Source organism: Dreissena polymorpha, chromosome 16 (genome assembly GCF_020536995.1).
Source record: "Dreissena polymorpha isolate Duluth1 chromosome 16, UMN_Dpol_1.0, whole genome shotgun sequence".
NCBI classification, from domain to species: Eukaryota; Metazoa; Mollusca; class Bivalvia; order Myida; family Dreissenidae; genus Dreissena; species Dreissena polymorpha.
The window spans coordinates 32,306,143-32,332,399 of NC_068370.1; the positions used below are offsets into that span (position 1 = coordinate 32,306,143).

The 26,257-nt window shown below is 35.2% G+C and overlaps 1 protein-coding gene across 1 annotated transcript; it reads left to right on the plus strand.

The window, feature by feature from the left end:
• The first annotated feature begins 7,588 nt into the window (after positions 1-7,588).
• On the plus strand, positions 7,589-17,842 carry LOC127861751 (uncharacterized). Its single transcript, XM_052400431.1, has 8 exons — positions 7,589-7,955; positions 8,445-8,567; positions 10,433-10,621; positions 11,070-11,384; positions 11,835-12,033; positions 15,183-15,274; positions 15,803-15,929; positions 17,806-17,842. The coding sequence occupies exons 1-8, from the start codon at positions 7,613-7,615 to the stop codon at positions 17,840-17,842; spliced, it is 1,425 nt and encodes a 474-aa protein (XP_052256391.1). The 5' UTR covers positions 7,589-7,612.
• Positions 17,843-26,257: the final 8,415 nt, after the last annotated feature.

Sequence of the window (26,257 nt, forward strand, 5' to 3'; positions counted from 1 at the left end):
TTCTTCTAATCGTATGTATTGTAAATAAATTAGTAAATATTAGATGTGCGGTTGCAAGATTAGATTCAATATGTATTCCCTTCATAACTTACCATGTTAATCAGTTCATAATATTATCGTCCAACTTGTATCTTCTATCATTACTTATAAATTGTTTAATGCATATACATGTATAATGTAGGTTTTGAGGCTTGTATAATCTGTACTGCTGAATAAATATTGTTGTTGTTGATGATGATGATTTCGCACCAGTTGCTATTATTTACGCGAAAAAACGCATATTATGTGATCTATTCATGGTGTTGTTGGTGATCTTATAAATGGAACAACCTTGTAAAAGGCAATATACTTAGTAAATTGTAACTTTCCTTTAAAGAAAGAAAACATGTTGTTGTTTTGTTTTGTTTTTAATTTCATTTAATAATATATACAAACACAAATACACAAATACACATTCTTATTCTTAATTCTTAAATCAAACGTTCATTAAAAAAGAAATTCCAACCATCCGCGATATTGTAAATATCAAAAAATAATTTCGCATAAAAAAGCTCATGCCTTTTATAAATTAATATTTAGCGAACATTTGCATAATGACTATTTACGCCAGACGAGTTACACGTGACAAATGTCAAGTTCATGATTTAAGAAACAATAATAACAGTGTGTATATTACAAAAAAGATTCTAATGTCTAATCATACACTTGTTTCAAATTGACTACTCGTGTATTCGATAGTCAATAAATAATTTATACACATCTTACTGTAAAGCACTATGTTTTGTATACCTGGAAATCGTAATAGTTAAATAAATACATGTTCACTTTAATTCATGCATACATGAATCCATATGGGAAAATTAATGTTATGCTTATACAATTACAACTGTCTTCTAGCAGTCTATTGAAATGTCCAAATGATCTATATGTATTTGTTTCACTGGTGTCGTTCCGGTCTCGGAGATTACAGTAAAAATAGTCGCAGTTGTGTCTAACATACAGCTGGTGCTGGTGTCGTAACAGGAGTCCGAAAGTTCCGCATCGCGTTCGTCATCTGTATAATCCACCACATAGGTGTCCGTCTCGCCATCGTCGTTTCGGTCATCAGTATGAATTGACGCAATTTGGTATTCCGCAGATGAGTTTGAAACCTGTGAATCGTTAGCTTTGATAAAATCGCGCTTGTCCTTGACTTTGTAGAATGAGGAACTATATGGTGAAGGTGGTATCGAGCTATCCCCTGCCTGAAGGCAGGCAAACTTTCGTGGTAAACTGAACAACCTCTTGAGCTGTCGAGCACCGAGATAACCACGTCTGGGCTGTGGGGTAATAGACACATGGTGCCCTGATGTCGAACGTTCAAAGTTTACAGAACAAACATCAGACAATTGGTTCGGACGTTCGGTCTTGTTGACTAATGATTTTTCTGCTGTATCTTCCATCTTGTAGATATTTTCGCACGAGTTTATTCTGTCCCTGAAGAGTCTGCCAAGTGAGGCCGTTGTTTCATCGCTTTTGATGGAATATCGCGCCGATGTCCCTGTGGTGCATCCCGCTGCTGACGCATGCTCGGAGAATACTTCGAGGATGTCTTGCGTGTAGTAACAATTGCTAATACCGTTGTAAGTCGTTTCGTTCTTATCAAGACCTTCCAAAATATCGAAAGTATTGTAGCAGTTGCTCATACCGTTATTCGTCGTGTCGTTCCTAGTCAGTTGGACGCTTTGAGTATCATCTTGGTTATTTGACGTTTGATTATGACAGATAGGACTCATGACATAACCCGTGCTTTCGTACAGAATATCCGGAGCAGGAGGGTTTGCTTGAATTTCGACACTTTGCACAGTGTGGTTAAACTTGAAAGCATTGATGTCTAGAATAACGTTACGGTCAATCTTATGTTTTTGCGACTCGAAAGGTGTGCTAGAGATTCCCACTATACATTGGAATGGTGCGAACGTGCTGGAGATGGCATGATGACGCTTTGCAGCCGGTGTTGATATACTTTTCTGTCCGTTTCTTTTGTCCTTTTTCGTCGATTCTCCTCGGAACTTTCTGACTATCCAACTACCGAGATTAACTGGAAAAAAACCCATTTCATTTATTCTCTATTAATATAACGGAAGCGGTGTAAAAGTATTTGTCATTTTATTCTGCATAAGTATGGTATGGTATAAGTATAAAAGAATACGTTTCGTCATTGGATATGCATTTATTGTGTTGAAACAATCTTTCAGTTCATGTATTATTTATGTGAGTGTTTAATGATCGTGTTATTGTTTTAAAATAACAACGTTTTTATCAGAATAATTATGTAATGTTAGAGAGACTTACGTTTGTTTCTTTTTGTAGATGTAGCCCCATTTTCTACTTTCTTCTCAGATGTCCTCTCCTAAAATAAATGTAATATGAGCATTAATAAAATAGTTCACCCATTACTATACAGTGTATTTTATTGTTTTGACTAAGACAAAACTTAGCATACTGTTAAGAATAGATATAATGCATGTATATGTAAGTTGAATCTGTCCATATTCGAAAACGCATGCTATGAGTTGAATAAGTGTACGTTATAAACACACATGCGTTTTTTTTCACAGCGATACCAGTTGTTGTGTAATAATAAAATGCGATAAAAATGTTACACCTATTACAATATATTTTATATTTCATTTTGCTAAATAATATGTCCTTAAGAAGCGATCTTTGTAAAATGTGTAAATAATTCTGGACGGCTGCTTTAAATTAATAACCTAGAAAACAAAACATCGGATTGCACGTACCTTTCTGCATTGTCGAAGCAGTAGAACTAACAGAAGGCCGACGATGCCAGTGCCTACAGCTACTGTGAGCCCTAGGGCAATGCAAACCGCCCTCGTGATGGCTTCAGTTACCATGGTTATCTGAGCTACAAATAAAAAATGTACCAATATATAGGTATATTGATCATTGGCGAATATTTCTTTTTATCTTACTATGCATTTCGAAATGTCCTGAAATGAATTCAAAATTGACATGTAAATCATAAGTTTAAAATCAACATTGAAATATATTAAAGAAAACGTTTGATTCATAAACTGAACTAATTGAATAAGCATTATGATAACGGATATCTTTTTTCAATAGAAACCATCGCGTTTGTTTTTTACCTTTGTTTCTTGTTGCTTATCAACAGAAAGAGTGTATAATACGATTATAATGTATACACAAATAGTCACACAATAAACAGCAAGTTTGATTATGGCGCATTGAATGATTCCAATTACTTTCCCCCACTATTTATAATAATGTATTGAGAACATTATGTCGGCGCAAAAGGTCACACGGTTTACTCGCTAATCATACCATTATCTACTCAATAACCAATTAATAAACATCATTGTCAGTATAATTTGAGTAGAAGATTAAGGTGTGAAAACATATTGGTAGTTAATAGTTGAGTAAATAAATGCATTTTGTATGACATTGTGATTCCAATCGTGTCTGATTGGTATTACATAATACTTAATATAATACGATTAAGTAAAGTAATCAAATAATATTGTAATTAATAACTCGAACATAATATCAATCACGACTATTTATACTTATTAAAGTTATATTAAGAGCTTGCGTATTCATATGCGTATGAAATTAAAAAAAATACGTTTTAGATATGTTTTTTTTATAATTTCAAAAACAGTATAAAATATACTCATACTCAGCAAAAACTCATTATAAGCTGTTATCATAGACTTTGTTGTAAATGCTTTTCGAAAAAATGCTTTTCGAATCAGCGCGTGCAAAAGCAAAAAATGCGTGCACAAGACAACACCGCTTAACAAAGGTTAAAGATCATGTATACACATGTATACGCACACAGACATACATTGAATATATTACATTTTTTAAATTGCTTGCAGGTCATCTCCACGACGTCATGTTGAGAGGCTTATAATACCGCGAAGCCTTGGGTTACTTTAAAACTTAATGGGCAGGCTGGTCTGGAGCTACGCTTGTCGCATTGACACATTGGCAACAATTTAAATTCACACATAATAATGCTGTTTACGAGAGTGGGTATAGTGTTGTCTCCGTAAACTTCAAGCAGTCATGTGCCGTGTTATAAAATCTGCTGTAGCGAGAAATAAATGCATCACGGGTTTCCGGAATAATTTCAAAAATAGAAGTTTTACCCAGTCATTCCTGTTTTCGATTCAACGGCCATTATACTGGTGGGTGTTTTAAAATGTAAGACATACTTTGAACTCGTCAATTTCCAAAATTCCTATGATAAGGCTTATTAACCCTTTGCATGCTGGGAAATGTGTCGTCTGCTAAAATGTCGTCTGCTGAATTTGTAAAATAAGCATTTTCTTCATTTTTTTTCAAAGAATACTATCAGAATAGCAAACAGTTTGGATCCAGATGAGACGCCACGTTCTGTGGCGTCTCATCTGGATCCAAACTGTTTGCAAAGGCCTTTAAAATTCAGCTCCAGCGCTTTAAAATCGGAATTTGCATTGCATCCGACTGTCTCGTAGCTTGAAACTGATTAGATTACAGCTTATCGCAGTAACAACTTAATCAAACCACATTCGCTCGAAATAAGCCAATAAATGCGTTTCAATAGTTCAGTGTAATCTGAAATTGTCGTTTGTTTTGTAAACAAAATAAACACGTCAATATTAAATAGCCTTGTCCGATTATTTGCATAAATAATTGTCTTAGTAAAATAAACAAGGCGTTGACTTGCAAAGTGACGACGAGTACGTAAACAAGAGAGTGTTCTGTTGGAAAGTTTAAATGTGTGTATGAACGGAATGGAATTGGGTTTCTTTTAATATTTCGTGGGTTTTTATAGTAAAAAAACATACATTTTTTCATAAAAGTTCAAAGATGGTTGGACAATAGTACCATTCTTTTGTGGAACTGAACATCTTTCAGGTAAGAAGATTTATTTCAGGTCTAGAAAAGTTATAAGGTTTTTAAAAAAGCAGATTTTCTCTTCTCTGTCAGGTTTGAATGACACTCTTTTCTTGTAACGGCCGCGTGAATTGTAATTTTTGCGATACTAGTACTTATTATTTTTTATATTTTATACGATGGAGTATATGTATCATTAAATGGTTTGAGATAATATTCCAATAAGTATTCCTGTGTTTTATAAAAACTGCATGAGAAGCAAATAAATGTAGTGAAAAGTCCCAATAAACAACGGGAAAAGACTCCGTAATTGGACAATATTTTTGTTATTTCATTAATTGCATAATCTGTTTGCATTTAATGTTAATTTCAAAACATATTACAATTTATCATTGTTTATCTGCAAATTAACTTCCATTTGATGTTCCGATGCGAAGCTATTAAACCACTTATATGTCATAGCTCGGCTAACTAGTTGTTAATTGGTCTATGAAAATTATTTCTGAAATATATATGTAAGTCCACTTTTTAAATATTATCAAAAGTTATTCATCTAAACTATCCATGTTTATACTTTAAACAAGTAAACTCTTTTTATTTTCGTGATCTATACTGCATTATTTTTATGTAATTTTATGACTACACCGATAACATGTCAACTCAGTGACTCGTAAGTCATTTATATGGCTGGGTAGTACAATGTTTTTATAAATATTTTTGCTTATTATAATATTGATCGTATTATTGCTGTAAATACCAATGATTATTTATGTACTATGCGTCACTTTAATAAAATATTCAACATTTACAACACATCATTATCTTAATAATCGACAGAACGGAAGAAAGAACGAATACATATCTGGAATGAAAACACTACAAGGTATTGATACATTTGACAGTTATTTAAATAATGATGTGAGTTGTGTAAATATGGATATGGTATATCTTGTAATGTGAATTAAAGGAGGAATTCTATCATAAGTGAGATAAATTAACGTGCCTTCATATAATATATTGACACTGCACGTTTAAACAATAGTGGCAAAGTTATACTCGGTCCGACAAGGATGAAAAAGTTAACTCACCGGTAAATAGTATACATGTTATTGACATGCTATACATGTACGGTTCTAAAAATGTTTAACAATAGGAAACGTTAATTCTTTATTCTGAACTGAAAATGTATCTATTTTGTAATTTTGCCCAAGTCCGAATTCATCACAGTGACCTTAATTTGTATAATTAGTTATTAGCACTTTTCAGATCCACTGCTTGTGTATGTTCGAATTCAATTAGTCTGAAATGAGTCGTTTTAGATTTTAGATTTAATATTTCTGCAGCAGGTCATTGTTTTCAGTGCATTTAATGTAGTCTTTTTCGAACAATATTTGAGCAAACAGGTCTATGTCTATGGCAACCATTGATAGACCGTCACGCCAGCGGTGATTTCTATATTTGATCCGGTGTCTCATATGAGCGCCGGATACGCGGCAAACATGTTAGCACATATGAAATACCGCATAGCGCGGTTCTGGAAATTGTAAGCGGCACTGAACTCTGGGATTCCACGTATTTATCTTTAGTACAGACGGGAACAACATACGATTTTCATAATTAAGTAAATGATTAAAAGGGAAACTCTTCAGTTTTTCCCTTTTTTCAAAGTGCTCATCCGACGCCTATTTGAAAGTTTTCACAGTTTGCCTAATTCGATGATTATGTCCAGTCAGCATTCTGTTAGCTGAATGCAATATTTGTATCCTCACAGTTTGAAAATTAACGGCAACATGCCAGTATTAACACACAGTCTGCCATTTTTTGGTCTTTGTGATAGGATGTCAATTATTTTGGCAAACTCAAAATGAGTAACGTTATCCACTCAATATTAAACAATTGACACGTGAAAAAAATTGGTGTTTAAAACACGCGGCTTGAATGGTTGAATGCATTGTATGAAATTTACCACTGTATTTACACTGTTAACCTGAAGATGCTATGATTTTGTGAATATATTATACATAAACGTGATTGTGGTATTGACTTGCGCATGTGATTTGTGTGCGCAATGACATATTCAATATGTTTAACTATATATAACTCACGTGATATAACATGTGAGTTATATATCAACAATGACAATTGGTTGTTGACATTTTTTTAAAGCGTTACTAGTAGCACAACTAATTTACGCCTTTAATGACCATGCACTTGTTGTTTCTTGACCGATCAAGCAATTTTTGTTATTTTTTAACATGATCCTTTAAAAGAAACTTGATAAAAAATGTGTACTCTGTTTTCATATTTTGTTAGCGCTGAAATTCCTAACATTTTGTTACGTTGCTCTTTTGCAGGTTAACAACAACAACGACCAATGCGTATTTCTTTTAAATTTGACCAAAACAAAAATAAACGGCGCAATCACGTTGCTTTGTGCAAAATAATGTTATACTTAGTAGACCATTATAATGGGACCATTATTACAAACATTCAAATTGTTTTTGCATTTCTAAAGATATTTTCATGCGGAACAATATGTTTTGTAATTCCTTTAATTTCAACTTGATATAGTACAAACGCAACATGAATGTTTTTGTTGGAGATGATGCGGTTTGTAATTACGCTAGTGAAGACACATGCAGAAGAAAACCACAATAAACAGCCGTGTCGTTTACGTTTTGCAGGAAATTTACAGAACAAGTGAGCCATGAAGCCAATAAATGTAGCCAAACACATCGCATTCTTGATCTGGACACTCCATATGGCTACCGGAAGTGACGTTGTCCTCGGAGTTCTGGGAATGCCAGCGTTTATTGAATGTCAACTTGCGGTGTCTGAAACTCTCGTCTGGCAGATTCAATTTGGACCAATTATCGCGATGAACGGTAAAGTCCTCAACGAGAACACGACGAAGTACGTTGTACAAAAGCAGACGGGATTTAGGGAGATACTTGTAATTCATGACGTCAGTTTGGACGATGATCGAATCTACCAGTGCCAAGAGATAACAAATAGATCCGCCATAGATGCAACGAAACTTAATGTCTTGGGTAAGTTATGGTAATTTTAAGATATTCTGCTCAGTTTATAATGTGCATTTTTAATGCGTATGTGTTTTTTCTTAATGGGACTACACTGCCTGTAATTTCACATAATATATTATAACTCGCAATATTCGAAGCCATGATAGTGTTAGGAAACGCTCTTGTTACAAAGTAGGTGCATTAACATTCTGACGCAAGTAAAAACTGAAATCTATGTGGTCGTGGAAAATACAACCAACGGAATACTGTGCTTACAGTTCTTAATTATCGACCAAGTACAAACCCACAAAAACTTATTCTTCAGGTGTTTGATAACGATTTCAGAACAAAGAAGTTACGTTTTTATTTGTACGTAGGTCATTCATACCATTGCAAAGGAATGCAACTTTGAACTCTGTTGTGTACTTTTCGGAGCGAATAACAAAGTGATGAGAGAAAATAGTTCGTTTGATATTTGCAATATTTATATTGATTTACTTGTTTCTCAATTATAAGTCAAACCAGCCGCCATGAGACTTGTGAAGCCAGACCAGCCGCTACTGGAAGGTCAAAAAGCAGTTTTCTCGTGTGAGGCGGACCGAGCGAAACCACTTCCCGATGTACGATGGTTTATAAAAGGTGATTTTGATTTTTGTAATGGCGTACGTTTGCTTTCGTTCTCATCACATATACGATTGACCAGCGGGCAATTATCATTCAATAACTAAGTTGACGAATCCTGGGTTAATGCTTTTTGACCCGCGTCATGAGAAAATGGTTTTGTTGTCATATGATGCCAGCGTTCCTACAGAACAGCACGTGACCGCAAAATCTTGCCTGCCATAAAGCGGACAACATAGCTCCTGAACAGACTGCCGGTTTGCGCAGGATTGTCTGGAGCTATAAAGGTCGCATGTGGCAAAAGACCCATTTTCCTTTTTAGTTAGATAGGAGGCATATCTTACAGAAAAATATTCGTTTTTGTGGACAAGTTCGTTGATTTAACTTATTTTTCGAAAGTTTTGCCCTTGCTTCATAAGGCAAACATTAAATGATTGCTACATTTACAAAGACTTGTACCCAGTGGGCATCAAACGTTGTGCGAACGTTGCCGAAACGTTATAATTAGGTCGCAACGTCGGCAACAATTACCGAACGTTGCCATAACGTTGCATACAAAACGTTACCAGGACGTTTCATCATAACGTTGCAAGGACGTTTCAGAAACGTTGCATTCTGGTTGCGACATTAGTAACCACTTCCAAACGTTTCTGCAACGTTGCACGCGAAACGTTGGTCGAACGTTTGAAAAGGACGTTGCAACAACGTTGCTTATAGGTAATTGTGCACTTTTAAACCCAGTGGGAACCCAAACGTTGTTGCAAAGTTGTATTTAGGTTGCAATCAAACGTTGCAGTTTGGTTGTCACAATGGTGTACATGTATATGAAAGTTTTCCCGACGTTTTTTCCAAACGTTGGTGCAACGTTGTATTTAGGTTGCATTCAAACGTTGCAGTTTGGTTGTCACAATGGTGTATATGAAAGTTTTCCCGACGTTTTTTTTCCAAACTTTGCTGCAACGTTGTATTTAAGTTGCATAAAAAAACAAAAACAAAACACTATTTACTGCCAACCGCTCTTTCGAGTATTATCGGCAGATATGCACACTGTCGAGTCCGTTTCCTAGAAAGAACCAGTACTTGTCTAAAGAGGAGATAATAAAACGCGCCCCGAGTAGGAATCGTACTTTATAATAATACAGTTCATGCATAGCATCAATGAAAATATGAGTTCTTGTAAATTTTAGCAATTCAATTTTTTTAATTTTACAGATCAGTTGCTTAAACTTAAAGATGCTAAAGATGAACTTTTACTCAAAATCGCCGGATAAAATATTTTGTTTAAGTTATGTTATGCATTAAAATAGTAGAATCTAGTTTCAATTTTTTTTTAAATAGTCAACATTTTTGTCTAAAACTTTCAACTGTCGCCGTGTTGTAGTGGATGAGGTGTCCGTCTAGCGATCGGGAGTTGGTGGGTTCGATTTCCACTCGGGGAGCGTTTCATTAACTACTCTATAGATATCAAATATTGGTTCTTTCTAAGAAACAAACTCGAAAATGCCCATAACTGCCGATACTAATCGAAAGAGCGGTTGGCAGTAAATATTTTTTTTTCATTTTATATTATTTAAAAAAATAGAATTAAAAAAAACATGCGTTTTAATGCGACCTTAATACAACGTTGCAGCAACGTTGGGAAAAAACGTCGCAGCAACGTTGGGGAAAAACGTCAAGAAAACTTACATATAGACCATTGGTACAACCAAACTGCAACGTTCGAATGCAACCTAAATACAACGTTGCAGCAACGTTTGATGCCCACTGGGTAGTTGTTCACTGACAGAATCTGTGATTAGCAGAATTTTAAGTTGCACCAATGAAACCATATTTTTTATTTCGATTGTTTTGTGAATTTATACAATGTATCGCTTGCGTTGTAGACGTACACGGCAATATAACGGAGATTGCTGGTCATGTCACAGACACAATGTATATCAACTCTACCGGGACTCGCACGAACACGTGGAGAGTTAACGTAACACGTGACATGTTCTTAACGTCACTCGAATGCAACGTGTCAGTTTCTGTGTTGTACCAGGAGGCAATGGTAGTAGACCTTGACATTTCGCGTGAGTTGAATTAGATTAGAAATAACCGATTCGAATAACAACAACAATAACACAAACCGAAAATCTTTTAGAAATTCCATATCATTAGGCGTAGTTAAAATCAATTATTGCAAATGCAGAACGAGACGGGAGCTATTTTCTAAGGACACACTCAGATTACAAAACGATTGTGAATTTAGAATGAAGCTTTTCAACAGTATAATTACATTTTGAGTTATTTAACTTATTTTGGACAAAAATCGCAGACTTGGTTTGAAACAAATGTATGTTTAAGATGGACAGATTTATTCAATTTGTTTTAAAAAAGGTCTGCGTCAAATATCTTTAGTTTGAGTTTACAAATACAAAACAATTGAACATACAGTACTATATATTTTCAAAGTTTCAATTACCGGTAGTAATTAGACACTCATGTTCCATGTATTTACAGCCGTAAAATTTATTTCAGTCATTCCTGGAAAACCGATGTTCATAGATTTCGATGGAAGTTTTGACGCAGGAAGTCCGAAAACTTTCGTATGCGTTAGCAACGGAAGTAGACCAACTGCCACCATTTCATGGTCTCTCGATGGCCAGCCAATGGGGGAGTTTGATTTTGTGGTCATTCCGCAGTTGAACGGCACCTCCAACGTTAGGTCGACGGTGCGTCGAACTCTGTCACGTGATTTCGACGGCTCAACCCTGACATGCGCAGTGACAAATAAGGTTCTCGAGGCGCGCGGGCTTCCTCCATTGATGTCTCACATAACACTTCGAGCATCTTGTGAGAATATATATTTGTAATAATGATGATAATGTATTATCGTTTAACTTCTGTTGAGGTTGTTGATCATGAGCATGAGGACGATACTTATGATAATCGAGATAATTATGGCTTTTGCAATGATGTTTATTTTAAAGCTATTAATTTTTGCTCGATTGCATTTAAAATTCTTCCTACTTATTTAAAACGCTCTCGAGTCCGTTGCCTGGGAGTTGAACCAATATTTGATCGCTACGCGGTGAGATCTAAAGAACGCTTCCACAGTGGGGATCGAACCCGTGACCACCCAGTCGCTAGGCGGACACCATATCCAATAATCCATGGCGACCTTTTGGTGTCAATGATGACGTTAGTTTTGTTGTTTTTGTTGTTGTTGATGATGATCATGATGATGATGATGATGATGATGATGATGATCATGATGATGATGATGGTGGTTTAAATTTCCAGATTCACCGAAGGTTGAGGTTGTCACATCAAATGTGTTTGTGCGAGAGCATGACAACGTTACGTTACAGTGTACCGTTGACGCCTTACCTCAGTTGATAAGCGCCGTCTGGATTTTCAACGGGGCCGTTGTCGACAAACGCCTGTACGGGATGACAAACAACGCTACATCATTTCTTATGACTCTTGTGAACGTAAAGCGGTATGTAACACTGATGACCGTCAATAAAAAATGATTCGGATTTTTAAATATATTTTTTGACTATTTATTATAAAATAAAATCAATTTGATTGATTCAACTCGTAACGCAGACGGCAACAACGTGCAGCTCTATTTGCAAATAATGAAGCTTTTGTATTTATATTTATAAGATATTCAAAAGTTTAATGAATGTGATACTACTTTTGAAAGACCTATTGTGTCACAACGTCATTACAGTAATTTTAGAAAATGTTTGTGTGTCTTTTATTCAATTCACAGGTCTATGCGATGTAGATCAAATATTTTTTTATGTAAGACATTATTGGTTATTATTTATTTATTACCAATTGCTCGACTATACAGTTCCGATGCTGGAAACTATTCGTGTCACGTGTCCAATCGACTAGGTTCTACGACGAGCCAACCAATCATCCTTACAGTACAGTGTAAGTTTTAAGACATTGTTGTATTTAAAAGATATTAGTCGTTCTCCGGAAAAATGGGGCTTAATGCATGTGTGTTAATTGTCATCAAATATTAGCCTGTGCTGTCCGCATAGGGTAATCGAGGATGACAATTTGCGTCTCAACTGGAATTTTGCAAAGCAGCTACTATATTCAAACACAAATGACATTAAAGTGGATTATGTTACGTAAATTATTCAAAATATAATTAAACCGCGTTTTCTCAGATCCTGCTGAAATGTATTTAACATTTTTTATTCATTAATGTACTGCTTTTTATAGTACAATTTAAAACGAAAAGCACTAAAAAAAAACAGCAAAACTAAGTATACTATACATATTGTAATGCAATTTATCACACCAATTATTTACCAGATGTAAGGGTAGTTGTCATTGTTGTATTTAGTTTGTACACGGGAACGGAGCTTACCATGGTAAACACAATTTATGTAAGTAATTTAAGATTCAACTATGTGACCTCATATTCGTTTAAGAATGTTCAAGTTTGAGTTGGTCAAGGTCTTTTGTAATAGCTTAGTTTAAAAAGACCACATTGATATTCTAGATGTTTATAATATATATATATATTAAATAGATGCAGATACAACTATAAACTACCATTAACCTTTTTTGTAAAACGTTTTATATGAGCGTGCATTTTATACCAGAATTCCTCCTTAAACAGTTCAAATAACAAACAAGAAACATAAAATCCTATTTTGGTTTTCCGAAATCAAACAACGCAGCTGCTTCCCTTTTTTAGCTCACCTGATTGCTCAGGTGAGCTTTTGTGACCGGTCTTTGTTCGTCGTACGTCCGTCCGTCCGTCCGTTAACATTTGCTCGTAAACACTCTTGAGGCCACATTTCATGTCCCATCTTCATGAAACTTGGTCAGAAGCTTTGTCCCAATGAAATCTCGGCCAAGTTCGAAACTGGGTTATGCCGGGTCAAAAACTAGGTCACTAGGTCAAAAAAGAAAAACCTTGTTAACACTGTAGAAGTCACATTTCATGTCCAATCTTCATGTAACTTTGTCAAAATGTTTGTTATAATGATATCTTGGTCGAGTTCAAAAGTGGTTCCGATCCGTTGAAAAACATGGCCGCCAGTGGGCGGGGCAGTTTTCCTTATTTGGCTATAGAGAAACCTTGTAAACACTCTAGAAGTCACAATTTTTGCCCAATCATCATAAAATTTGGTCAAAACATTGGTTCAATTGATGTCTCGGACGAGTTCAAAAATTATTGAGATCGGTGAAAAAACATGGCATCCAGTGGGCGGGGCATTTTTCTCTATATGTATATAGTGGCAGTTTTCCCTATTTGGCTATAGAGAAACCTTGTAAACACTCTAGAAGTCACAATTTTTGACCAATCATCATGAAAGTTGGTCAAAACATTTGTTTTATTGATATCTCGGATTAGTTTGAAAATGGTCGGGATCGGTGAAAAAACATGGCCGCCAGTGGGCGGGGCATTTTTCTCTATATGTATACAGTGAAAACATGTGAACATAGTAGAGGTCACATTTTTGGCCAAATTTTCATGAAATTTGCTCAGAACATTTGTTTCCTTGATACGAGAGTTGAGTTCAAAAATGGTTCCGGTCAGTTGAATAACATGGCTGCTGGGAGTGGGGCAGTTTTCTCATTATGCCCCCCCCCCCCTTTCGAAGAAGAGGGGGTATATTGTTTTGCTCATGTCGGTCCGTCCGTCCACCAGATGGTTTCCGGGTGATAACTCAAGAACGCTTATGTCAAGGATCATGAAACTTCATAGGTACATTGATCATGACTCGCAGATGACCCCTATTGATTTTCAGGTCACAAGATCAAAGGTCAAGGTCACGGTGACCTGAAATAGTAAAATGGTTTCTGGATGATTACTCAAAAACACTTATGCCTAGGTTCATGCAACTTCATTGATACATTGATCATGACTCGCAGATGACCCCTATTGATTTTCAGGTCACTAGGTCAAAGGTCAAGGTCACAGTGCCAAAAAACGTATTCACACAATGGCTGTCAAGGTCACGGTGACTCAACTTAGAAAAATGGTTTCCGGGTGATAACTCAAGAATGCTTATGCCTAGGATCATGAAACTTCATAGGTAAATTGATCATGACTCGCAGATGAAATAAAACTGAAACTTGACCAGGATGTTTGTCTGAACAATATCTAGGTCAAGTTTGACATTTGGTAAAGATTAAATGAACCGACTCCTCTCAGGTGAGCGAACTTTGCCCTCTTGTTATAATGAGCCATATGTGAAGTCACCTATTTTTAGATGCCCCTGCATGTGTCTCCGATGCGATGTTAGCTGCAAATATCGGCCAGGGTCTGTCAATCTCCTGTCAGATGCTTGGGTCACCAAGCGCAATGACATTGACCTGGAGAGTTCAAGGTCACAATACGACGTTCTTTAAACAGAACGCAACGGTCACCAGCGCTGATCATGCTTTTGGGACCTACGAGTATATCCCACGGTATATTCTAATGCAGAGCCGTAACATTGTCTAATATTGCCTATTGTTATTATAACAACAATCGGGAAATTTACATAATTTTCAATATTTAAAAATTCCACTAAATATTATATCATGTATATTTCAATAGTAAAGCCCACATATACAATTTTAGTTGCATAATTTAAATATATTAGTAATGTATATCGCTTTGTTCAGCTCACCTAGGGACTATACAACTCTGGAGTGCTTTGGAACCAATGTCGTCGGAACCTCAGACGACCCCTGTACATTTAATATACTTCCACGCAGTAAGTACTTACAATTAGTTTATAGCAGCCATTGTGATCAGACAGGGAATCTTCTATCAATTATCATAGATAACTCAGCAAAACTATTGTTATTTGATTTAATGACATAAAGGAATACTTTAAGCGCTTCGTCCGGTAAATGTTTTCTGGGTAATTTGTTTTTAAGATTCGATTCAGTGTTCATTAATTATTTAGTCTTTGTGTATGTTTTATATCAAACGAATTCCATACACTACTTAGTAAGAATTTAATGAGTCGAACAAAGTTATCATATCGTGATTGGATCAATACATTTATTGAGTATCCGATACAATATTTCTTTTGAAAATCCAAATGTTAAAATATTACATTATACTCAAAGACAATGTATACATGGGAGAGTATTTATAATGAAAAATGTTGCACAGTATTCGCATGTTTGCATGCATTCAGTATACTGTATAAGATCATGTTACGCAAAGCATTCAAAATATCATGACCAATTTAAACGCTAAAATGCTATAGGCACACACATTCATTTGTATTCAGGTCCACCATTGGCACCAGACAGCTGTAATTCTACCAGTTACGGAAAGGACATCACCATACACTGCAATGCGGGTTTTGATGGGGGCTTCACGCAGCACTTTACGTTGAAGAAGATGGCGACAGCGGCGTACGAAACGTTCATGAAGAACGATATTCCATTTTTCCGCTTTGAGACATTTGAAAACATAACCGCACGTGTTTGTGCAGAAAACGATGGGTTTCCCGGTAAAGAAGTGTGCTCCGCATCTTTATCGATCATTTACCTGGAACACGGTATGCACTTGAACTGTATATACTTTGACTTTAATGTTCTACGGTAATCTATGTTGTAAATGTATGTCTTGTTATAATGAAAACAACAAAAAATCAACCTGCAAGTTCACCGTCGAAGCAAAGTTCCGCGAACAGTCGTTAACTCTATTAAATATCAATCCAATACGCTAGTTAAAAATCATGCATTATTTATTATAACCAGATACACCAGGGAATGCACAAAAAGAAGCCAACAACTCAACAAGATCAGCATACATAGCAGGGGGAGTATTCGCAGCCATCGGTGTTATAACTATTGCTATCCTAGTTGTTCTTATGTTACGCCGTTACGGAAAGGTTTGTTTTAAACTTCAGCATGCACGTTTCCCGTTTGACTCCTCTTTTACAATTAACCCTACGTTTACATATAACCTGAATCCGACGCCATCTTCTAAGAATCTGAATTCCTTAGACTGGTTCGATTCGATCACACCACGGAAACTAGTCTGGTCATTAAACCAGTTTGAAGACAAGAACGATGGAGAACCGTATTCCGTTCCTCAAAAGAACTCTACAACCAACAGAAACATAAATGATGTTGCAAGCGGCAAAAATACACGTGTTAATGACATGAAACCAATACACTCAACATCATCATTGAAATCGGGGTCTGCCTCGTTGACAAGGCAGTTTCTTACAGACGGTCACGAACGTGCAGTGAATTTTAATTACAAAGTTACTCTGTATGGATACGATCCTCAAGGTCCAGGCGATGACAACCAAAGGTACACTAAAGAAGAGGTGTTTATGATTTGAAATTCGGTCAAATATTACTTCGTATGGCAGTATGGTGACATACATAATTATTACAGTGTGCTGCTGTTGTTGTTGTAACATTTATGGTCAAATGTGAAACATGGAAAGTCTTCGAAACATTTTTGAAACTCTTAATTTGTTCTCGTTTTTTCCAATAATATATATATATATATATATATATATATATATATATATATATATATATATATATATATATATATATATATATATATATATATATATATATATATATATACGTTCATGTCTTTTCAAATTATTATATAAGCCCGCATGTTTGCCAGCATACACATATCAATCAATATGTTTGTATCCGTTTGGCGTGAGAGTAATCATGTGCTGTTGTTTTGTAACTGTATTTACACATTTCTTACATGTATTTGTTCAACTGTACTGCATGCGTTTTTTGATATTGTTTTTCAATTTACTTGCATATTATGATATATTTTCTCTGTTATTTTCTTTGTGGTAACAAAGGCTTGCAAATTTACCGTTTGATTAAATGGTAATTGGAATCACTTCCAGTGAGAAGATCAATTGGTTACGTAATAAATCCACTCAGTAGATGTTAATTGTTTTTTGTTACCATTTAAATAAAAATGCACTTATTTAATAAACGATAAATATGGTTATAGTACGTGATATTATTATATAAGCTGGGCTCTAATGGTTTCTTTTTTACAGACAAACATATCCAAAATTATCGCAAAAAGTGACCTGTCACATGATAAATCGACATACGAGAAAAGAGGTAAGTGAAAACCATTTAAGTACTTTAAGATACCTGTTTTGTTTAATGTGTTTTGTTTGACCTCAATCAATAGTTTTGAACTGGATGTGCTAACTATTAAGTAAATCATAAAAATGAAAGTATTTTATAGTTTAAGGATACAGTAGATGTGCTTGATCTCTTTCAGGACTCACAAGTTGGTTCAGCAAATACATTCCACGTAAATCAATGGAAAGGGCTACACAAAAGCAACCACATAGCACAGCTACTACGGTTGTACAACGAAATCAAATTATAACCCAGACCAAGCCCTTCTCTTCAGTATCATCTGTACCCCTGACCAGTACTCCATACCAGTCGACGCCGAATAGAAACGGCCGAAATACAAATTATGATATCAACAATATCACAATTGCCGAAGCGAACACGGATATGGACATAGGGCGTAATTGTTGTGCTCCTGATATTTTGTGTGAAAGCACGGGATTTGCAATGTCACCGATTTCTCACAACCAAATTTCAAATGATCTAGATGGCTACGATGACCAAACACTGAGACTAAATCTAAATGTGTCCGAACTAACAACACATGGGCAGGAACAGTTCTTAAGGTCTGCAAATACGATCAGTATTTTTTCAGAAAATGAAACTACGGACAATGGCATCAGTAACTGTTATTACACAGAAGACATTATTGAGGTGCTTTCAGAGCATGGGTCAGCCTCATTCCCAGCGTATGAAGAATCACCAAATAGCTCGCTAAAAAGTGAGGGCTCTTTTACAACGCTCGGAAGAATATTTCAAGATAATGATGAACCAAAGGATATTGGAGATATTGTTATACACCAGAGATATGCAGATGATACAGATTTAACAGAAAATAACAGGAAAACGTTGTCGTCTCATGCATACATTTCTAAGGCGGACTTCACGCGTTCCGCCTACCGTCAGTCATTAGGGAACGTTAGTTTGGATGTTGCTCGAAAGGCCAATTGGGACAATACCACGACACACTTTAAGAAATCGTTCACTCTGCCCCGCAAGATCAAAATGAATCACAAAAGTCAAAATGGCAAAGCATGCTTGCAAAATGACGACGATATGAAAAAAAGCGATACATTTATTGTAAATGATTATTCTCAAATGCAAACACCGATCGTGTTGCGTCAGGAAGCTCCAGTGAACAATGGTAACAGTAAGGACAGCATTGACGAGTTTACTACGTGGGGTAACTCGTATGAATTTAGAACAACGAGACAAGACATTGCTTGCGACGATGACTTTTTGCCCCACTCAGATGACGATTCTAATTCCGTTTGTGATATCGATGAGTACACGCTTACTGTAACCAGTGAGACCACGACAGAAGCGAAAGATGATCTCGGTGAAAATACCAGTATTTCTAGCAATTTCGAAAATGAGTTGGAATCTGACAGTGCAGAAGTGGAATCTACCAACAAACAGCTGACACATACAATGCGAAACAGAAGCGATAGCTTTATAGTCGCGGTTTCGGGTAGTATTTTTGAAGACGACGTCAAAGAACAGACCGATAACATCACAGCCATGGCGTCTTATTTAGACGCTGAACGGGTGTATTGTAACTACGGGTTTCGTGAGGATGAATCATCGATAGCAACGGGGAGTAGGGATTCATCGCACGTTCAGCCACACATCACCAACACAGCACAGAATGAATGTAGTGCTATAGATGTCATGGCATTCTTTTAGCCTTAATTGTAGACTTTGTAGTACATGTATATATTTAGTGTTAATTAGGAATTTACATTGTGATTTTGTGCTATATAAAGCCATGTTTTATTAACATTACCAGTCGTTTTATAAACTGCATTTAAAAAAGTGATATGAACGCCTTATTAAAAACGATATTACGATATGCGTTATCATACGTGTAATAACTGTAACCGAGCGTCCTTCTAAACGTAGTGGAATTTCATGTCAGTTCATATGAATAAGGCCTTTACTTTAAGTGCTATGTATAGCCAAAACACGCAATCTTAAAAGGAGCTTCATAAAATGTTCTTAAACTTGTACCACTACATGCACATGTTGACTTTTTTTTATCATATTAAGTTAAAAACAAATTATTTGTAAAAAATGTATACATGTATCACGCACGTCGACAATAAATCATTTAAATAGGCATTTGGCGGATTATAGTCCTATGTTATTAATAAACGCCACTATCCTAATTATGGCTAAGGCTAGGGAAGTTCGCTTGCAGCGCTTGAACTTGATGGCAAGCGCTAGCTATACGTGATTGAAAACGAATGTTAAGCTATGTATCAACGACGTCGTTCATTAATCGTTTTTCCATCAGTGTATTTCATCTTATCAGAAAGCCACGTATCATATTACGCTTTAGTTTGGCCAATAACAGTAAATCTACCAAAGCTATTGTTTAAGATGAACTTGATAGTGCGAACCATTAATTTGCAAGGTAACACGATTCTAATTGTTACCAAGGTAACAGGATTCTAGCAGTCGATCGAGCGCTTCATAATTGCAATGTACGTGATAATCAAAATTACTCACTTTATGACAGGAGAGCATTCAAACTTCAAAGAAAATTATGATGTGGAATAAGGATCAATTCACTCAATGGCTGAATCGTTAAGCTGTTACAGTCACATCGCATTAATGGCACACAACGAACTGTTTGTGTAGTAAACATAGTAACGCTTATTAAAATTGTTTCATTTGAAACACATGTTACTTAGCAACCACATGTTTGCGTTAATATTTGACGAACATGTTTTAAAAATGTTAAACCAATCATGCTTTTAGAATATATATGATATGATATGATAAGCATTGTCGCTGAAAAAGAATGTGATTTATTAGAATTGGGAATTTAAAAGGATAACAAAAGACTGCAGTTCAGATTTCGAAATAATTGTGTCAAAGCGACGATTCTGATAAACGATTAAGGCCAAATCTATTGAATAGTCGTATTTAAGATAGGGAAAGATATTACTTAATTTGGTTCATGAACAATACAAAGCGTTAATGTCATTATGTGGGTACTAAATCATTACTCGAAGTTTAATAAATAACATTATTTATTAAATACTTGTTAATTATCTTAATAATTAAATAAATTCGCATGAAATGTTTTTGGAATTAACAAACACTATTGCTACGGCGAAAGTTCTAGTTTAGAACTACAGAACTCATCATTTGTTGTCGACTGAAGAAGATTTCGGTATTTTAAAGACATGTTCAATTTTTTTGAAGAAGATTTTTCATCGTCATCTCCAATTTATAATCCATCTGAAATTTAAGGGACTACGAATATTGATTACCATTTCTGTTTTGAGGCGATCATAATCATCATCCGACCGACCGATCGACCGACCGTCGGACGGATGGACGGACAGTGCGACTTCTATATACCACCCTACTAGGGCATTATATAAACGTATGTGATAAAATATTTAGTTCCATTTAATCCTATCTCCATAAAATAAATCAAAGCGCTGAAGGCACTCCAGTTGTTCGCTGTTGTCGTCCTTGATTAGCTTGTGCGCATTGCACAGGCTAATCTTATTTGACGTGCATTAATCCCCGTTTTCCCTGAAAGCAGCCAATATGTACACAATGTCGACTTACAAGCTGGTATATAAACTCACTGCTAGAGAGTATATACACTCACTGCTAGAGCAGAATCATTTATCGTCTGCTGCGGTAATCTCCCTTGCAGAGTGAGTAGTGGTTCTTACCGTACTTAAGGCTTCTAAGCACATACTGATATCCAAAACCAGGTCGGGCTGCAAAGACCTCGTGAAGAGGCCAGTAGGACCTGTAAATAAACTCTGATACAAACAAAACTGATATGCAAAATATGCTCTGTAAATTAAGCTGACCGCTTACGCGACCAAATAAAAAATAGTAAGACTTTATTTTTTTGTGTCGTAATTGACCATGGGATATGCATGTCATCAACTGGGAAGACACATCTTTACAATATGAGAGATTAATTAGTATTTACTAGTATCCTTTTTGGTTCGAACTAATGAAAACATGATGATACTATTATCAATTTTCTACCAAACATACACGACATTAAACCTTGAATGTACCAATTATTTTATTTTGATTAATAATAGTTTTATGTATACATACATACATATTTCATTTCACATATTATTATTCTAGAGGTTATTAAACAGTAATCCAATCAATAAACAATCAAACAAATTATAGTAGCTGCGTATTATGGTAGCCTCGTGTATTTATGTATATATTTGCATTGATATTGTATTGTCAACAACAGTACTCTGGTTTACTTATCTTGAGAAACATTAACACAAGTCAACAACAATCAGTAATCTGCCTAATGAGAAACATTCGGCATTATCATACTAGTGTCAGTTGTATGATCGCTTAGGGAAAGCATTGCTTCTTGTTTTTAAACGAGACCGCCTCGCATGTTCTGATTAAAATCAAAACATTACCATCAATTGTTCGTATATATGTTATGGCATTGATCCTTACGTTACCATACAAAAATGAAACACGAAAAATCAAATCCGAACAATACTTTATGATACTAGTTGGATATGGTATGACTGCATTGCATGTACACCATATTACAAAGACATTGTGTATGTATATAAAAATTTATTGAATATAACTTTATTTATACGTCATCTTGCAGTTCACTTATTGAATTTAATGCCTTTTCAAAATATATTTATATAACGTACGTGTTAAATAAATTAAATAAATTGTTAAAACAATAAGCAGTTGTTAGCAAAAAAGAAACAACAAATACATGTTGAATTGTTAACATAATGAAAATGGAGGAGCATTAAAAAGAAATTAGCATATATATTTACCTTGATATTGAGTGTTGACGTTTAAATTTACTTGTGACATAAAATTGAACAAGTGCAGAACACATTGCCCTTATAATTATTTAGTGTAAATTATTAAACTGTTAACCCATTTATGCCTAGCTTCTAGAAAAAAGGCCTTGGCAAACAGAGAAGACCCAGATGAGACGCCGCATGATGCGGCGTCTCATCTGGGTCTGCGCTTTTTGCTTAAAGGAATTTCTGTAAGAAATATTCTTAATATAAAAATAAATATACTAGACATCCCTAATTTTGAAATAAATTGGTCCAATTTAGAAGGATGGGAGAGTCCACTAGGAATGAATGGGTTAAGATTATAAACGATATGCTGTAGACCGACGAGAATACCAGTGTAGTACAACAGAAGCGGACATCGCGAGGAAAGTCGAGAAGAAAGTATATACGCTTCAGCGTTACAATCAATATAAGAAAAATAGATCGAAACGTCACGCTATAATGGTCATATTTTAATCGCCAAGATGTCTTGTCTTCTTTGAATATGCCATGAAAAACAAAATCATGCCATGTGAAATTGTAAAAAAAATAAGTTTCACAAATCATCATAAATTTGGTATATTTCTGGAGCTTATCATCTTAACAGCCTCATTCAAAAGCTCTTTCGCCTTACACATCACGTTAAATAACTATAAAATAGCCTACACACATTTATAGTTCAGCATAATTTACGAAATTTTGACAATGTTTCGACACTTTATGACTTAATAAAAGATGAAGGCAAGTTTCCCCCACTTTTATATTTTTAGTTTCGATGCATATTTCGAATGGAGATGCAAAGACAAAATAATTTCTTGTGGGAAATATGCCTTCATATCTAATTTTGAACTTTTGTGAATTTAAATATTGCGCTGTAACCCAATTTCTGTGTTGTTATGCACATAAAAACACAATAAAAACTGTATGTGTTTAGTTGTTAATGTATACTTTAGTTACATGAAGAACACGTTTTCCATGCACAATGTAATGTTTGTTTTAATTTAAGACTTAAGTGTAAATAAATAAATTTTGTGCAAATTGACGAATTGTGTGAACTTAGGGAATCTACTCTTTTACGGTTGTTTACGTCGCTCCATGACAACATGTAGTGCAAACACCGTTAATTTACAAGGATCAATAGGAGTCACGTAACCTTTAGTTTACTTATATTATTGTAAAGTTACCATTTCAAATATATTTATGATCGAAAAAGCGTTTTATATCTCTGTTTAAATAGAGAAGTCAATAAATGGTTGACAGTTCCTGTCCAGTGCAATGCGACTGCAGACGACTCAATAAATATTTTTGTGAAAACCTTTGTTTTAATAATTTATATATATTTGTATAGAATTTGTATAGAATTGCATAGATTGATTTGTATAGAATTGAATTTGTATAGATTTAAAAAAAAGGTTAATACTATAGAAAACTCTGTGAGTTGAGAATAATTATGGTATAAATGACTAAAACGAATTGAAATTGCAAATGACGCTATCGGCGAACGTCAAATTACTCATTATATGAGTCGCGTTCTGAGAAAACTGGGTTTAATGCATGTGCGTAAAGTGTCAACCCAGATTAGCCTGTGCAGTCCGCACAGGCTAATCAGGTATGACACTTTCCGCCTTATCCGTATTTTCGTGTAGAAGAGACTTCCTTTAAACGAAAAATACCATTAAAGCGGAAAGTGTCGTCCCAGATTAGCCTGTGCGGACAGGCTAATCTGGGATGACACTTTACGCACTTCAATTAAGCCCCGTTTTATCAGAACGCGACTCATATAGATGTGAACTTTCAGTGTAAAGTAATAGTCGCAGAAGTGGGATAATGGATGCAGCGCTAGTCTACATCGCGGATGATCCGAGATCGAGATCGCGTCGTATATCTTGCCAATTTGTTTTACAATTTATGCAAAAATATGAACGTAATGTGTACAAATATTCAAACTAAATAACAGAAGGTTACTAATCAGTGAACAGTTTTTAACGTGTGTTTTATGCGAAACACGGCTTAAAATACATCAGCGCCGTCCTATAAATAAACCTATCGCCAAACACTTAAAAAAGGAATATCCCGCTAGAAACAACGACAAATCAATTAATTTGTGACAAGTGTAGACGGCCAGCGTACTATACTACATCACTGCAACCTCCATGTGCCTTTTTCAGCTCACCACCGTCGCACAATATTCTCCATAACAGCCCTCCTTCGATTCAATTAAATATAAAAACAACATCAAAAAGCCGTGCATATTGTTTTATAATGTTTTAATAAGCCTGGACCTAAATTAAGTGTTGTTCCCACTTCTACAAGAACGGAAACATTCATTTCCCATAATATTATCATAACAGCGGAAAGAACGTGCTGTCCCGGTCATTTCAAACATGATGGTACTTCTTTTGAAGAAATTGTGATTTCTAAACTGTCTTCAATTGATAATGTGATTTTAAAAAGACCATCCCTTCTGAATCTTCTTACTTCAGTTCGAGATTATTGCATATGTTCAAAAAATAAAAGGCTGTCATTTGATGATTTTGCAACGTTCAGTGATGAAGACATGTCCAATCTTACCGGAATTTCGGTGTCTAACTTTGTAGAACTCTTGAAAGTCAGTGATTCATCCATAAGAAACACGCCTGCTAGAACTGTTGCAACTACTATTGGAATTTTCTTGTTCAAGCTTAAGTCAGGTCTCTCAAATAAAGTACTTTCAACTTTGTTTGACATTTCAAAATCTAGCGTAAGAAGAACCATACACACATACATAAAGTACTCCTGACCGACTGTGTGCCTTTTAATCTTGGCTTTTCTCACATTTCACGCGAGGATGTTATTAATAAAAAATACGCTCGATTTGGCACTAATTTTGTTCTTTCTCGTTACCATGACAACCAACCACTATTTGTTGCTTTTTTACATCATGCTGTGTGTTTCCAATACTCATGTTATAATTTTCAAGATGAAGCATAATGTATATATATATATATATATATATATATATATATATATATATATATATAGGTTTGCAATTGTTTTAATATACCATAACAAATATTCACATGTATTTATCATGTGCCATAGCAACCATAATAAAGCGATATTAATTATAAAACTATTGTTTTCCTATATTCAATATATTGCCCTATAAGATAAAAGTAAATTCATTTAATTCTGTGACAGGGCATATTTCAAACCTTCGTGAACCTAGCCCGAATTTTACCTGCTTACTTAAACAGTAATCAACAGCGATTTTTTCATTTCTGGTTCACTAAAAAGTATATAAGTATACAAAAGTATGTCATACCGGTATCTCGGGTAATCGGCAACAGAAGTGCCATTGTCATTGAGATGATAGGCGAAAGAAGTTTCCTTTAACTTGGTGCATCCGACTCAGTAAAATTTGAAAAATCCCAAATACGTCATATTGATATTTTAATACGAATGGTGAACGCGTTCTTTATTACCATAATGGTGTAAAGCTTTCGTTTTAAGATGCTAAATTTCGTGATGCAATTAGCATTTAAAACCAAACTACATTAGCGAAAATCCTAAAACAAGCGATAGAGCAATGAGTAAACGTCAGAGATTCTAATCCCAGCCGTTTCTGGGCGGGCCAACCCATAAGGGTCCAATATAATTATGCCCAATATATTTTGATAATGGTCCATGTACAATAATTCAAATTTTAGAATTTCTCGAATAATATTCTTCATTACACAATAGTTTACACAATAGTTGCCTAGTTAAAATTGATGAACAAACACA